We start from the raw sequence: 17816 nt of genomic DNA on the forward strand, positions 1-17816 counted from the left end.
AAAACAGTCAGTGCCTGAGTTTCTTACCTTGGGCCCCTTGACTGTAAAACAGTCTGTGAGCAGACTCGACATCCAAAAAGTAGTCCATTTTGAAGGAACTTTATATTTGTGTACAATACTCCGGTATGGATGATCACTCAGATTCCTAGGAAAGATGACAGAGATGTCAGACAGAAAAAAGCTGGTGAGTTTCTTTGTAGAAAAAATTGTGTAGGCAGTCACTGGAATGCTTCATTTGGCATATTAGGGTTGAAGTAATTTCAAGTCACTATTCATAGAACTTTATCCTTTTCTATTTTAGGATGTTTGATTCAAATCCTTGTCTAAAGGCAAAAACAAAAGTCTACCGCAGTATTAGCAAGACTTCCTAGTACCTTCCTAGTCCAGCCACCTGTGTTCTAGCCAGTCTCCACTTCTAAGACACATATTTGGTTACATCTACCTGTTACATTTACTCTTAAAAAGAGGATCAGAAAAGGGTCAGCGACCTCCTTTAGCCAGATTGACAGCCAGCACCTCTGAGCAGGCACTACTATAACAGACTACATTAAAGATGGCATTTGGTTCCACTTATGCTAAAACACTGCACTAGAAAGAATGACAATATTCTGAATATTTCACTCCACCTAAATGCCCAGGAGCCAACCTTGCCTTCCCTCTCTCCTCTTGCTGACCAGAAGCAGCAACGGAACATTCCACCATCAGTTTTAGAAGTTGTGGTAAGAACAATCATTAAGAAATAGTAGCTACCCCTAGCACTGTTTTGTGGCTAAGGTTTATAGTTTTGGCATTCTTCTGAACCTCAGTTCTGTCTAGATCCTAGATTACAACTGCCCAAGATGTGCACTAACTCAGGCTTGCCTTTGCCAGGCAGAGTTCCTGGAATGATGCACATTATTATGACCCTTCTCCAGCTTTATTGCTACCTTCTACATTTTATTATACTCGGAACAACTCACATAGGAAAACCAGGATTTGCAGAGACACACAAACCACTTCTCTCACCCACACCGGAGTTCACCACGACACATAATCATAATCATAAGCATACAAACAACTCTGAACAATGTCTATTTTAAGACAGACAGACAAAATTACCTCTAGTCCTTTTCCGTGCAACCCAACAGAAAGGTTTGGAGCAGGGAGTCTGATTCTTGCTTCAAGCAATTCCTTTAATTACGCTGGAAAAATCGGGAAACCAGGTTTCCAAAGCTTTCCCTTTTTCCTTGGTTCAGTTGTCATCGAACAACATGCAGTCCTTTCTAAAATTCAGAAGTCTGTCCTGATGAGGAAACTTTGAAATTCCTGAGCAATTCACTTCACTGTAGCACTCCCAAACCAGAACTGGTACTTACTGCAGAGTATCAAGAGCTGCCTGGCAGTGGTGTAAGCTCCAGTAGTTTCAAGGAGGGTTTCTTTGATCTCACTAAATGTCCCCAGTGTAAGCAAACAATTTTGATTGTTTGATTGGAACTCTGATGAATAATGCATAACGTCAACTGGACTTCCTTTATCAGATAAAAATGGCCAGGAGATGTTGTTACTTAGCAACAGGAGGTGACACTACGTTCATCTCCCCCACTCCCCCTCACCCTTCACACTGAAAAATTAAGCCCCTGGTTTTGATTTGATAAAAACTTTCCCAAGGAAAAAAAATGGAAACAAAAATTCTATATCAAGTTTCCTTAAGAATTTGTTTTTCACTCTGATCTCCCTGGTTGCATCTCATATTCTGAGATATTTTTAATGCTTCATAATGATTAACCATAACATTGTGTTTTAGTAATAATTTCCTTTCAGTAAGTAAAATACCTACTTTCTCCATCATTTACCACAGGGTTAATGAGATTGTTTTGCTATAAATATAATGCAAACAACATCTTGAGAAGAGATTCATTTCTTATCTGGTACTGCTTGTTGGACAAGGCAGACAGAAAAAGCAACATACAAAATGTTCCAGCGATGCAATGAAATATATAGAATAACAAGAAACCTTTTCTATTACAGAATTCCTACTTCAAGTAATTCATTCATTCTTGAAGGAGCTCTAATATCCAATATAATCATTCTCAAGGAGTCATTGCATTTCTGCTTAAGATACAGCCTTTTCTAAAACACACAATGTAGCTTTTCTCAGGAAAGGCACATTGATTAAAAGCCAAAGCACCGTGGAAGGTTTAAAAAATAAATAAATAAAAGCAGATGCAGAGGGTAAGTACTTACCAGTGTTACTGACCTCTTTCCATCCTACTGTCATGGAATAAGACTAAGCAAATGCAACCCAGTCTGTGAGCCAGAATGAACAGCTTCTAATTTTCACTTCAACCTCGAAATCAAGAGTACTGAATAGAGAAAGGTGACGGATCTGCTGGTTTATATTATGATGAAATGAAAGCTCTTAGCACAGATCTGAGTAGAACTGCTTTTTTTTATACTACATTAGCTTGCTAATTTGAGGAAAGTGAAAGGCTTTGTTTTACTGTCTTTTATCTGTTCTCTTTGCTACCCCCACAATTTAATTTGCATTTAAAATTATTCTTATGTCTCCACTGCACTCCAAGGTATGGAGCCTTTCTAATCATGATGAATGTTCAGTGTGGTTTTTGTGCAATGCCACTTTTATTCTGAGCCAGAAACACGGTGAGTAATTATAATTGCCAGCTATTTTCTAGAATGAAATACAGAGGGGTTGTCTGATGCGGTCTCTGATTTTTCCTTCATTTAACAGTACATTGCAACAAACTACTCAGTCAAAGCTTCAGTAACAAAATAAATCAAACAGCACAGTGTCGTGGCATGATAGCTCAAACATGCATATCCACAGACCCTGAAAGCAGGATTTGTTTCTACCAAGATTTCTTCAGTTATGATTTGTCTTTCCCAAATTTAAAAGCGAGTTTGGATGGTTAATGAACTGAAATTAGCACAGCTATCTCTTGGTGGCTTCTAGTTCATCTAGTTCAGCGTTACTGGGACTGCACATTGCTTGGAGTCCTGATGAATTCAGACACCAGGACCATGCTATTGAGTTACATGGGCATCCCTCACAAGAGAATCAGGACCTTGCTTTTTCCAGCAGGTCTTAGAGTAATTCCCCAAAGCCTGATTTTGGAAGTGAATGAGGAATTAAAGAAGGTAGTGATAAAGTGATCCCCTGATAAATTTAAACTCAGCAGGAAGCAATCAGACTTAGTCTTCCCATTTTTCCAGATATTCTACTCAAAAGATGAGCTATAAATGCCTTCTGAAATCCACTGCCACCAAACACTACTGGTGCTCAAACCTGTGGGTTCTGAAAGATAAGATTTTCTTTTCAGTATCAGAAACCTCTATATCAAGTATCATAGGATTTTTTTTCTTTTAAGAGGAGACGCAAGAAAATAAATAAACCCTCAAAGTCCAGGTTTTTTGGAGCAGGTTACAAAATAAGACTCCCTGTGAGCACATTTCTTCATGGCTTCCCACTCTTAAGGTTTCTTATATTCTTTTTCAAAGCACCTGGGCAGCATCAGAGATAAGGGTGAGCCATATGAACTCCAGGCACAGTCTGGTGTGGCTGTTCCTGCTCTGGCACTGCACTAAGTATGGTTGGATTGAGTAGGTGTCTCACTGTGCCACCTTAGTGGTGGATCTGGTTTATGCAAACTGTGTTCCTGTTTTCAGAGACGTGACAAACATTTTCATTCCTAAGCACAAGTTAAAGCAAAATCAAACTGCAAGGACACTTACAAGCTGCTTCCTTTGCATTTTGGAGAGCTGCTAGCACCTTCCTCCTTGCATTTTGCAGAGCTGCTAGCACCTTCCTCTTTGCATTTTGGAGAGTTTGTATTTGCCATGGTGACTCCTGGATGATAGGTACCTCCAACCTGGCCTCTGATAATTATTGGATCCATTTTCTTATGGCCCATGGGTCAGTTGCCTGTTTAACCCAGCTGACTTTCTTCAGCAGAAAGCAGAAAAAAAAGAAGAAAGACTGGCAACAGAGAGATGCAGAAGGAAAAATGGAAGACAGGAACCTCACTTGCTCCAAGGATCCTACTGCTTTGCGTGCAACATGGAATATTTTTTGTTTTTCCTAGGGACACTGGATCCCCCACTCAAGAGGAGACTGAATAAAACACAAGCTTGCATGGTGGAGAATGTTTTATAGCACATGTTTTATAGCCTTTGGTGTATCCTTGTGATCCCCTTTGCTATCACCCTTTCAATCTGCATTGTCATTTTACATCCTGACTGGCAAATATAGTCATTGAAATCACCAGCAGCCTCTCCACTGACCATTGCAAGATCATCCATCTTGATACCTCCATCCATCTCAGGGATTTACAGTTCACTTTAAATTACAGTGCAGCAGTTCTGACAGCTGCTAAGAGCTCTTTCTGACAAGGCAGTACTTAGCAACAAGAAAGGTAACAGTGCCTATATATTTGCTTATATGTTTCCATGGCATTCATCACCATGAGGGGAAATCCTTGCCTGCCTGATTAGAAAGCCTTTAGGATGGAAGTGTGGGCTCAGATTTGACCTGCAGTCCAGAAAGGAAAATCCATTACCTCCAGTTCAGTTGAAAAGCCTGCATATCTAGAAAAATGTGGAGGTGAAACAGACCTATTTTGATTAAAGTATAATCCCCAGATCAAGTTTCCCATCCCCTTGAGGCTCACTGAAAGTTCTGCACAGCTCTCATGCTAATGTGAGGTGCATGGAGATGTGTAGTCTGAGCTGGTGTTTGAGGAACAGCAGAGCAGCTCAGGGGAGGGTGGCAGGAGCCAGAACCACAAACTGTACTCTCTCTAACTCTCTCAACACTTCCCTATGCTCTGTCAAGGCCTGAAGCCAAACTTGCAAAACCTCTGCTATTGACTGGAGCTCTTATCAGCAGAGATCCCTGTTCAGGATAACCAGTGCAATGGTTTTGTAACATGCACAGATATCTTTATAGGACTAGACAGACACTGAACTCTGTGAGTGAGACTGCAATACCAACGAACAACCTCTGCTAAAGAGATCCTTGGAAAAAATTTGTCATGCTGTGGAAAAATCTGAAGCCAAAATTCCTCATCATGAGCTTGAGTAACTTACTGCATCACATTTGACTTTTTCCCAAATTAAAAAAAAAGAAAACCAACCAACCAAATAAAAAAAAAAAAAGGATCTCAAGAGGAAAGTAATGGAACACTTGGCATTTAAAAGGAGTGAGTAGCCTTCTGGTTCTCTAAGAATCAGATACATGTAGGCTCAGGGCTGGGGTTTTTTCCTACCCTGAACTCTATTCAGAACATAACTGTTACTGTAATGACTCAGAGCCTTGGAAAAAAAGTCTGCTGCTGACAAACACTAATATTAACCTGAAAGAAAGTGGGAGAGAGAATGTAATGTGTGACTGAAAAAGTGTAGGCAAGGTGATTATTACAGGGAGTTGTTTCCTGAGGGATACATTCAGAATAAAGGAAGAATATAAAAGTTTAAGCCCTTAAGCTGTGAAGAATGTTGTTTTTTAAAAAATTATAATTATTGGTCTTGTACTTAGATATGTTAAAAAGAGAGGATTGCTAGCAAAATTAGGACACAAATTTGTTCTCTATTTCTTATTTGTAATGCAAGACAGATATTATGATGCACACAACAAACCATAAATCACAAAAATATTCAAATGAGGGTTACAGATGCTTTACAGTTACAGAGACTAATATTGATGCTTTCAGAAGTTTCTAAAAATTTTGTTCAACTCCATCTTAGGGTTCTCAGACTGAAATGAAAGGAACTTTGAAAGAGCTGTCTTAGGAATTTTAAAAGAGTTGTCCAGAAGAAGAGGCACTTCCAGTGTCATGATATTTACTTTTAATACTTCTGCCATAAAAATGATCAATATCCAGAAAAACTGAAGAGAACATAAAGGTTGTTGAAGTCAGTGGAAGGTTTGGTTTGTGCTTTCACAGCATCAGGGTCACTTTATTGTTATTTATCTCCAAAGCAACAACTGCCTGGATTCCAGTGCAGAAGAAATGAGCTTGAGAGGAGGCAGCTTCAGCATCCTGTGTCACGAACGAGAAGTTCAAGAACTTGCTAGTTGAGAAAATCTTAAAAGTGCTGTCATGGAGAACAAAGGTTAGCTACCCTGCATAGTAGAATTCTGTTCCAAGATGATGTATGGCAGTTTGATATGCCTTCATTTGAGGGAGGAAATGTTGAAGTCATAATTATATGATAAACAGAGAAGAGAGTTTGGGAGCACACGTATGCTAAAGCCTAATCCTCCAGTCCTTATACAGGCAGGAATTCTTCTGAATTTATAGAACTTTGTCATTTTCCTCAATTACATGACCAGATTATTTTTTTTTCTGTAACTAACTGCACACGAATTGAAGAAGAGAACTTTCCCTAATTCACTCCCACAGATGACTTGGTGGAAGTAGAGAAAGACAGAACTATCTGTGGCAGGAAAAGTGGAGGGAACTAGTAAAATAGATCTTTTGGGTAAGTGTTCCACCACTACCCCACCAGCCTGCAGCAGCTGGGGAGGTGGAGGCATCCCTTTTGACTTCCTGCTCACTTTTCAAGGAGTTCTGGCAAAGGAACTTTCAAAGGGTCTCAATGGGCAGCTGCACACAAAGACAAACAAAATCATCCATCCTCTGTGCCCTCCTGGGACTGAGCTGGCATCAAAGCTTGGGCTATTCCCCATGCAAAGGGCAGCGTGGCTGGCCAAGTATGTAATAGGGGATGCCTTTAATTTGCACTAACACAGGTATTAATGATCTCAGTCTTAATCTTCATTGTAAGAAAGGGAAAACCAGCACAGGGAAACTGGAAACAAAGATATGCCTGCAGTCTCCTGATACCATTTGAGAAATAGCACTGAAAGGGGATCATTCCTATGAATGCCAATCTGAATAATTTACCTTAAATTCAGAGAATCAAAGAATGGTTTGGGTTGGAGGAGACTTTAAAGATCACCTGTTACAGCCCCCTGCCATGGGCAGAGACATCTATTTGGTCATGTTTCTCAAAGCCCCATCCAAGGTGGCCTTGAATATTTCCAGGGATAGGGCAACCACAGCTTCTCTGGGCAACCTGTTCCAGTGCCTCACTTCCATCACAGTAAAAATATTTCTTCCGAATTTTGAATCTAAACCTCCCCTCTTTAAATTAAAAGCCATTTCCCCTTGTCCTATCACTACGTGCCCTTGCCAGAAGTTCCTCTCCAGCTCTCCTGCAGGTCCCTTTAGGTACTGGAAGGCTGGTCTAAGGTCTCCCCAGAGCCTTCTCTTCTCCAGGCTGAACAACCCCAACTCTCTCAGCCTGTCTTCACAGGAGATATGTTCCAGCCTTATCAGCATCTTTGTGGCATCTTCTGGACTTGCTCCAACAGGTCTATGTTCTTCTTATGTTGGGGGCTCCCAATCTCCTTTCCTGTTTTTAGACTGTGCTATCTTCCAAAAACTGCATCACTTTCTGGTCTGGTTTGTTTTATGCTTTTTAGGATTAACTTCCCTGGTATGACAGATCAACAACAGAAAAAAACTTGCACCTGTCTTGTGTTTCCTACCCTATGTTGCTCTGGAGCTACTGAGGACCCATATCCTTTGCAATTGGAACATTTATAGGAATTGCAATGAAACACATGAATGTAACAGACAAAATCATCCAGATACCTTGAGAATTCCCAGACACATATTATTGTACCTCACTATTACAATTATTCCAAAGTTTGTATGTACCTTTAACTTAGTTTGGGTGCAATTCTTTTTATGTGCACAAGTTGGGTATTTTTCTGCATTTTGTGTGTAATTATACACAACTACACACTGCTGTGTTCTTCAAATGTTTTTGAGGGAGTTGATCCTACATAACACAGCTGTATGGGAGGTCAAAAATGACAAGCAACATAACAAGCCAGCAAATTCTTTCTTAATGATAGTGAAACTGTAGTGCTGACAAGTTACTTCTGCCTGGTACCAAAAGTGTGGCTTGAAAGAGGAATATGTATTGCAGGTACATATTCCAATAGTATGGTGAGGGCTGCACGAGTTCTCCTGTCTCCTCAGACAAGCCTTTCTGCCCACATCCTCCTCCTTCTTCACTATACATTGCAGGCTCAAGAGACTACTTCAGACTTTGTGGTGTTCGTGATTTCAATGAATTTCTTCTTGTCTTTGAGAAAACCTTCTTTGCACTTTCATCAGGAACTCATAGGACTAACATCAAATTTGCACTCCACTATGGAACAGCTAATGCAGATCCTCTCCTCCAGTTTGACAGCAGAGCAGGTCTTTTAACAGAAGGCTGGAGATGGTTTCTAAAAAACAGCAGCCAAGGACAGCAGGAGAGGTCCAGTGTTTTGTGTGGCTTGCACTTGTTTTCAGGCAATCCCACTGTGAAGAGCAATTATGCATTTATTTTGTTTCCCAAGTTTCACTAATTATTAGAGACACTAGAGCCACATTGGTGAGGTGTATCCCCATGAACTGACAGAACAGTGTACAGACAAACTGCAAGTAACTGCCCTGACAAATGACATTTCACCATCTATGGGTGGTCTTCTCAAAGTAACATTCAATGTTTGTTCAGTGGCCATCAGGCCAAAGAGTAATTTTAATAAAACATTATCCTTGGGAGAATGAAGGAAAAGGGTACTTGTGGCACAACCTAAAAACTAGATTAAACCCCCCCCAATAATAATTTCATAAGTGCTTGTTTAAAGTCTTCCAGTGGAAAATCCAGTGAATTTGGATTATACTCAGTAAGAACAATGCCTCAGTTGAGGCAGATCCTTCTCTTATGGACTACCCTCTTAAGACACTGAAAGTTATCACATTCAGCCTCCTGGCTGACTCTCATCTGCATATTGTGTAGTAGTAATTTCTGAACCATTTACATTTTTCAGTTAACAAAGCCAGCAAGCATCCCTTGCATGGCACACCTACCAGCCACACAAAATTTGCAGGGACCTAAATGCCAGCAAACTGCACAGCTGGCACCCTCCTCCTGGTCAGGCTTGCCATGAGTGGCAGCTTTAACATCAGATGGCTGCAGGCTCAGTTCACATGCTGAGATACCCAATTGCACCTCATAGCTTTTTGACACCATCAAGTGGAAGCTCACCTGGTAATTATCAATTCAGGGCTTGCTCTCTGTTGCTTTCTAATATTCAAGCCAAGTGGATGTGACACTGAGCAAACCCAAAAGCCTGGTGTGACAAGCAGGTCTCGCCAGTTCTGGTGTAATTGGGGTGTGCAGCAGTAATTGCAAGAGATGGTTTCCTGTGGGTTACTGTTGCAGCAGATTTGCAGACACTGCTCAGGAGGAGCAGTTGTGGTGATAGCTGGCAGTGTCACACAACAAAAGGGAATATGAAGCTCTGAGCAGCTGTGGAATTACAGCCCTGAAGCTACAAAGATGAATGTTTTGTAGAGGTCATTGTCTCTGCAGAGGTGATGCCTCGTCTGTTAGCACAGACAACCTGCATCTTTTTTGAGAAATATGACTTTAATATTTCCCCCTCCCCTATAAAAGTATCCCAGGGTAACAATAACAATAAAAGCCCCTCCCCGCCGGTGCTTTCTTTTTAAACACATCAAGCATCAGAAAAGCTGTCATTTCAGACCAACTTCTGCCCATTCCTATGGCAACTAATGGAAGCATTTAATACTATATATACAAAATGTAATTTGCACCCCCGCCATCCCTAGTTATACTCTTCTTTTTTATGCTAAAATTGCTCCATGACGCCTACAATGTTTGTAAAATGCTTCTGAACTGACATGCATCAGAGGTTCAACGTCACTGAAAAAAAAACCTCAAGTGACCAATTAAAAAATATTGATTTGGGAAAAGCAATTGGAGAAATTAGCAAAGGCCAAAAGTATTTTGTCTGAATGGTCATATTTGTAGTCTTGGAATGGCCAATAATAGAACTTAAAATGTCTTTGTAAAAGAAAGGGGGAGAGGAGAAATCAGGCACTGATTATCAAACCAGATAAAGTGACAGTATTTAATATCTTTGCATGCAGGCTGCAGTCCCTGGCATAGAAATAACTTTGAAAGCTATGAAGTGGTCCCTGGAAATCCTTCCTCTGTCTACCCCCATAGAGCTTTAGAAGTTACTTAAAGTCAGCTTGAATTTGGGGCTTAAAATATTAAAATAACAATAATGAAAAGATAAAAGTAATATGGATTTCTTTAATCTCCTTTTCAGGAGGGAGAGACATATCCATTGCTTATAACTCTGTTATGAACCTTCTGTAACAGAAAACACACTTACAGTTATTATTTGGCTGTCCAGATCATCTGTCTTGCTGTCCTTTATTCCTTATAGCTTTTATCTATACCTGTTTCAGAGCTGAGCACCATACAGGAAAATTATTATTAAGTACGAGGATACTAGGTAGTAACTTCTTCTTCTTTTTGTTACACCCTTTGAAGTGGTCAGACATGCTCAAAAAGCAACTCAGTTTCAAGTAGACCACATTAAAAGAAATATTTAAAGCTGGTTTTATAATATGTAAACATAAATCCACATGTGTGGATAGATAGATGATAGGGTAGGATAGGATAGGATAGGATAGGATAGGATAGGATAGGATAGGATAGGATAGGATAGGATAGGATAGGATAGGATAGGATGGTTAGATAGATAGATAGATAGATAGATAGATAGATAGATAGATAGATAGATAGATAGATAAGGGAAGGAGAGAGCTGTTACTGTGCTAATATAACACCTCCGTCATTGTTATAACAATAACAGAAACTCCAGGTTATCAGAATGTCTCCCAAATATCTCAAGCAGTGATGTCAACTGGGCTCCACTTCATTAAACTCAAGAGACAGAGTAGCTCTGCCATTGCCTGAGTTCTTACATTCTTCCTCAGAGTACCCTGCTCTGCAAATCAAAGGTCTTGTAACAATCAAGAACTGGCAAGGACAGGTGTCACCTACAGACCAGGCTGAGTAGCTTTAGATTAGATTTAAAGCAAACATTGTTATGCAGAATTTTATGACTCTTAGAGATGCCCAGCATGGGGAAGACAGGGAGGAGGACAAATTTACGTTGACTGATGTTTTCTACAGAATTTCTTTTGGAATCATAGAATCATTAAGGCTGGAAAACACCTCCAAGATTGTCAAGTCCAAACTTTGAACACCACCATGTCAACTGAACAACAGCACTAAGGTCCAGGCGTTTTTGGAACTCTTCCAGGGATGGTGGCTCCACCACTTCCTTGGACAGCCCAGTCCAATGCTTAACCACCCTTTCAATTAAAAAGTTCTTCCTGATGTCCAACCTGAACCTCCTCTGGTGCAGCTTGAGGCCATTTCCTCTTGTCCTCTCGCTGGTTGCCAGGAGGAACAGACCAACCCCCACCTGGTTACAACCTCCTCTCAGGTAGTTTTGGAGAGAGATAAGGACACTCCTGAGCCTCCCTTTCTGCAGACTAAACACCCCCATCTCCCTCAGGCAGAATGTACAAAGGAAACAGCTTCTGCAAAAGAGGTGAGTGGGCACAGCACCATTACAATGGTGACTGAAGCCAGACAGGAGTGCCAGCTGCTTCCTCTAAATCCTTCTGTTAGTCCTTTGGCAGGCATAGACCATTGGCAAATACCTACAGCCTCCTAACATGGTTCAGTAAATTGAAGGCCTAACCAGGTACTTTTCCAGCAAAGGAGCCACTAAGAAAACTAAAGGCAAAAGCAACTGACCATGCCTTTCAAGGCACATTCTTGAAATATTGTCTATCTGAACTACAAGTGGTGGGTAGATGGAAATAACAATGTGCCAAAAAGGAGTAGAACAGAGTTTAGAGAAAGGAGGAGACAATTGCTGTGTGGAGTGAATATTGCAGCATGCAATAAAAAAAAAATAAAAAAAAAATATATATATATAACAGCTGTCTGTAACCCTGTGATATGGGTTTTTCATGTATTTCTTATTTGGCTTGTATTTTTTGCTTGTGTAGGTACAGGAATATAAGCCGTTCAGTCCAACCAATGTAATGGACACAGATCAAACCAATCTCTGTTTTAACACAAGCCCTGGATTGAAATTCACTGACTGTGTCAAGGATTTGGAATTCAAGATGTTTTAGTACTAGGATAAAAAGGGCTTCTGCCAGCAAACCATTTAAGAAACACATTTTGTCACAGAGTTCCATGAACAACTTCCCACACAATCATTGGGCAACAAACTTACCATCAGAACTGGATCAGGGAGACAAGTGGAGCTTGAATTGGGCCACCAACCTCCTTCTGCTCCAGGTTCTCACATCTGGGAAGGTACTTCAGCTGTTCTCCCTGAGCTCTGTATGAAATCAGCAGACAAAAAAACCCAGTTACCCCAGAGGACACTTCAGGGTAATCCTGTCTCATATTCCTCTCTGATTTTATGAGGAGCCTGCAGAAATGAGCTCTTGCTGAGAATCTTTCCCCACTGCAAGCCCAAAGGGGCTCTTTGTGGTGGCTCAACATCTGCAACTCACAGGGAGGTTTCAGTGGGTCTCATAACAAATGAGACCAAGTTGTTTGGCTGTAGAGATAAGGGAGAATCAATCACAGAATAATACAATGGTTTGAGTTGGAAGAGACTTTAAAGATCATCCAGTTCCAGCCCTCTTGCCATGGGCAGGGATGCCTTCCAGTAGACCAGGGTGCTCCATCCAGCACCATCCAGCCAGGCCTTGAACACTTCAGGGTTGGGGCATCCACACCTTCTCTGGGGAACATGGTTCACTGCCTCATCACCCTCATTGCAAAGACTTTTTTCCTAATGTGTGATCTAAAACTCCCTTTAAATTAAAAGCCATTGCCCCTTGCCCTTGTAAAAATGTTTTGCATGTGGTTTAGCACGAAAATGGGATGTGGTGTATAACTGAATTAGGGTTATGAAAGGGACTAGTTGGACAGTATCTATAGCAGCTCTCTGTTGTGTGTGACAGGTTTCTGCAGCCAAATTCTGGCACTGTTGAAATCAATCTGTGTTTTACATCCATCTTCTTCAAGCCCACTGTTTGACCCCATGTGAATAGTGCCTGTTGGGAGACATAACATTTTTTTAGTTATGCAAACTTTCACTTCTAGGCTGTAATTTTCCTCTCAATGCCTGGAGCCTATAAGAAAATGCAATTTTCTGGAAAAAACTCTAAAAACCTGAGGAGGGGAGGACTGGGACATACAAATAGTGTGTATTTAATAAGACAGAGATGTAGTGTACTCTCCAGGAAAAAGCTTACTGGAGAAGGAGCAAGTCTTGGAAGGCAGTACTTAATGCAGAGCTGCAGTCTAAGTGGCAAACAGCATAGTGGGACAGATCAATAAATGGACAGCAAACAACACCAAAAGCACAGATTCACAGAAATGCAAGGCAGAAGGCAATCTCGAGAAATTCTCTAATCACTCTGCCCCATGGCAAAAATAATCTCAGCAAGCTCATTCTTCACTGATGTTTCTCCAAAGTACAGTTTAAATCCTCCTTTGAAAGACAGCACAACCTCCCTGGTAGGCCTTCCTAGTGTTACAACACCCTTAGGATTAGAATTTATTTTTTTAAAATCTCCCAATTTTGCTGCTGCAAATTGTAATTTTTCCCCCCTTTTTTTTCCTCTGGTGCATAACATGAATAATTGAGCAAGATGGTGTAACCAGGATGTGTCATGTAGAAATAATGCATTCAGTTACTTTGCCGAAGGGAGAATTATAGTCCTCTGTAGGTGACTAGAAAGCCACCATGAGACTCTGAAGTGTGGGAACCTTTGAAGAACACATTTGACCATTTTCTCCTTAATGAAGAAACACATTTGAGATGCCTTAAAAAAAATATTTGTCTAACCTCTCAAGCACTCTGCTCTTCAAGCCCTGTTTGTCTTCTGCTAAGGTTTTTCACTCAGTAATAATCCATTGGACTCCCCAGTCATCTGGAGAATTGTGACAAAGCCAGATACTGTAATTATTGGTAAAAAAAATTAAAAACCCCCCAGCCTACTTTTCTCACAAACTCACCAGATGGTTGGGGTTGTAACAGACCTCTGGGGACCACCTAGTCCAACTCTCCTCCTAAAGCAGGTTTGCCTAGAGCAGGTTGCACAGGATTGCATCAAGGCAGGTTTTTCATTTCTTCAGAGAAAGAGATTCCACAACCTCTCTGGGCAGCCTGTTTCAGTGCTTTGTCACCCTCAAAGACATTTTCCCTCACATTCAAGTGAAACTTCCTATGCTTCTGTTCGTGCCTGTTGCTCCTTGTCCTATCACTGAAGAGAGTCTGGCTCCATCCACTTGACATCTGTCCTTAAAATATTTGTAGGCATTCACAAGATCCCCTCAGTCATGTCTTCTCCCAGGAAAACAGGCCCATCTGTCTCAGCACTTTCTTCATAGAAGAAATGCTCCAGTCCCCTAATCATCTTCACAGGTCTCCACTGGACTCACTCCATGAGCTCTATGTCTTTCTTGTCCTGGGGAACCCAGAACTGCCCACAGTATTCCAGATCTGGGCTCAGTGGGGGGAGTAGAGTGGGACGATCATCGACTTCAACATACTGGCCACAATCTTCCTAATGCACTCCAGGATATCATTGGTCTTCTTGGCCACCAGACCACACTGCTGGCTCATCAACAAGCTTTTCTACCAGGATTCCCAGGTCCTTCTCTGCAGAGCTGCTTTCCAGCAGGTCAATTCTTAACCAGTACTGGTGCATGGGGTTATTCTTCCCTGGGTGCAGACAGGACTCTTGTCATTACTATGCCACTAAGGTGTCCTATCATTTTCACATCCATGACTTCTTCACTCTTACAGCTCATACATGTTTCTGTCAAATTCCTGTCATCTAGTAATTTTTGTCATCTTTCTCTGAGGATGTCTGTTATCATCACTTGGATTTGTCCCTTAAAGTCATATTCACCAAATGAAGCTGGTGAGTGGTGCAGCAATGGCAAGTCCAAGACTCAGCAGCTGACTCCAAAGGGATACAATAGGAAGGCTCAGAGAGGACAGGTAATCACAGCAGAAAGATCCACCTTTCCCCCCTGAAAAAATTGATTTATTCAAAAGTAACCACAAAAATATCAGTTCAGATTGGACTGGCTAATAAATACTCTGAGCAGGTTAACAGGCAAAACGTGGCAAGCAAAAAGAAAGTGGCTTGAGTTTCCCCCTTGCATGACAACAGCAAATGCTGCTGCTCCCAAGAGTGCCAGCCAGGACTCCCATGGGTTGTCTCTGCCACAGTAGCTGGGTTTGTGTCTCTGCTGTTACTGGGGGAATTGGAGAGGCAATTGCAGCTTCTGGGAGGGACTGTAACTCTCTGGCAGGAGCTGCTTGGCAAAGCAAACCAACCAAAGCAGCCCTGGCAAAGAGTTCTGTAACCACTGCTCTTGCACAGGCTCCCTCTCCCCCAGCAGTGTGTCTGCTGTGAAACCCTGTCTTGCCTAAAGTTAGAGCGGACCATGAGGAGGAGCCCAGGTATGACCTGGGGGTGAGAAGATCATATACCCTAGATGTAATTAACTAAATGGATTCCTTCTGCTGTGATTAGGAGGGACAGCTTCTTCCCAGTTGCATTTTGTTCCTCTATTCATTGCAGATCTGGGTTTTACTGAGACATTTCATCAAGCACTGTGTACATCTGCTTTCAACAATCTTCAGGAAATAAATCATTTACAATTTGTTCTATTCCACCACTGTTCTTTGTCATTATTTGCCTTTCTGAGTCCCTAATGCCTGTAGTCATAACTCAAAAGTCCCACTATAGCAAGCAATGAAGAAATAATCCCTGCCTGAAAGATTTTACCATCTAAATATTTTCTCACTGAAATCAGTAGCAAAAGCTGATGGGAGAAAAGCCTCCTTGCTCTCTGGAAGAAAACAGGGCAGTAACATAGAAAGCATAAAGAAAGAACAGACAATTACCCTTAGTGGGATGCCAGGGCAAGCCTGCTGTGTCTTGCCATTGTTTCAACTCACTGGCACAATGCACAAGTGCTCCATACATTTCAGTAAGATATAATCATACCATATGTCTTCCTTAGGGGTTCATGTGTTATTTCACCACCTTCTCAAAACCTCCTTCATTGCCACCATTTTTCTGAGATTAATTTTTTTTACATTTCATCCTTTCTGCAATTTTTCAGTTTCTATTGCTCCTTCAGGCACAAAGGCCAAACTGTATGAGATTCAGGACACTAATCTGTGATGATGATAAGGTGAGAAAAAACAAACAAACAAAAAGCATCAACAAATTAAAAGTATGCAGCATAAACAGCACAGAGAGCTATTTCCTGCAGGGCACAGCTCTTCTGGCTCCAGCACACAGAATGGACTTCCAATTACAGGCAGGGCAATGTCTTTGAAGTCTTGATCCCTGCCACACATCCACCTCTTTTTTAAAGCAGGAGTTAGCAGCTATGTTGTGAGTGCAATGACACTGAGAGAGGCATCATTAGGAGGCAGCCAAGACCAGCTTCTGGCTTCCAAACCAGATGCCATTGGTGTTCTACATGGCATTTAAATGTCATGGATTTCCACTAGCACTGCATAATCTAACTTGGAAAAGAAAATAAAACGGAGATAATTCTCTATCTGATCTATGTCTTACAGGCCACTGAATAAGGCTAGGAAATATTGAGAGAAATCCTGAAATACAGAGAGCTTATCCATGGAATAGAGAAAGTAGAACTCTTCCTATCTGTAATACTTGTAGCATAGAATAAGGAGAGGATACACACACAGAGGTGCACACACATATAGAAAAGTGTGCAAAACAAATTTAGGTGATAGGCTAAAAATGTTTCTACTATCTGCACAGTTTGTTCATCTCCACTGAGTGTAGATTCCCTGTGAAACAGAGAAGTAGCTGCCCTGACACACACAGTCTTGCTAAAGCTGCAGAAGTGGGTTTTCACTCAGCTAGCTTAGGAAAAAAGTACTCTTTTTCTCTAGTCATTCTCTGGCAAAGTGAAGTATATCTAATTTTGTTAAATTCCAAAACATACTGTACACCAAAGTACTTGTAGGTGTTAAAGGAGAATGTCAAGGATGAGTCAAAGATTAATACCTAAATTATAAAGTGAGAAATGGGAATTGCAATCTTAAATATCACGTTAAGAACTAGGAAGTATTTACCTAGTGTAAAGCACTGCTTGCATTGTAATAGGCAAAATGCTTTTCCTTTTGGTTACAGGGATTCTTTAATAGTCCCTGCTTGAGCAGGAGGATGTATAGGATGGAGTGGCAATTCAATGAGACTTTTATAAATTTCAGCAGAACTCTATTCATTACAGCACTCACTTGAATATAAGGCTATACTTCAGTTATACCTACTTCCACCCTTCTGCAGAAAAGGATGAATTTAGGACTATACTTAGAATAATAGATACCTGACTAGTTTATTTCCTTCAACATACAGCTTTTTTCCTTACTGCACTGTAAGACTGTCACAACGAATCAAAGAAGTTTTCCAGTTTTACCAGCCTGCCCCTTCAGTTACCTCATTGTCTGTTTTTCACCCATCCTTACGAAAGTTTCTTTTGCTTTCTTATTAAAAAAAAAAAAGAAAAAGAAAAAATAACATGTCTACCTTAACAGTAGTCTTAACAAAGCAAAAAACTCCAATCCTTTGTGATGCTGTCAGTGTTTCCTGCTGTGTTTACCTCTTATATCTAATTGTCAGCTCTGTGGCAGGACCACTTTTTTTCCTGTGTGCATACACTCCTTCAAACATACACAGAGCTTTCAGGGGCTTTGTTGAAAAAGCCCAATAAATAGAGCATAAAAGATTAGAGTTTTAATCAGCTTGTTATTTTGTCTCTGTCATGAAGCACAA

General features: G+C 40.9%; 1 protein-coding gene across 2 annotated transcripts in view; it reads right to left on the reverse strand.

Annotated features, from left to right (window-relative positions):
* The window catches only part of PHACTR1 (phosphatase and actin regulator 1), a 271226-nt gene extending 269812 nt beyond the window's left edge, over positions 1–1414 (reverse strand). For both annotated transcript variants that reach the window (XM_071553248.1, XM_071553246.1), the window contains exons 1-2: positions 1099–1414; positions 28–145 (exon numbers count right to left, since the gene is read on the reverse strand). In XM_071553248.1, coding sequence (XP_071409349.1) covers positions 28–88 — 61 coding nt within the window. In that variant the 5' untranslated portion in view covers positions 89–145; positions 1099–1414. The remainder of the gene's footprint in view (positions 1–27; positions 146–1098) is intronic.
* Positions 1415–17816: the final 16402 nt, after the last annotated feature.

The sequence above is a fragment of the Pithys albifrons genome, chromosome 4, assembly GCF_047495875.1.
Source record: "Pithys albifrons albifrons isolate INPA30051 chromosome 4, PitAlb_v1, whole genome shotgun sequence".
Lineage (NCBI taxonomy): Eukaryota > Metazoa > Chordata > Aves > Passeriformes > Thamnophilidae > Pithys > Pithys albifrons.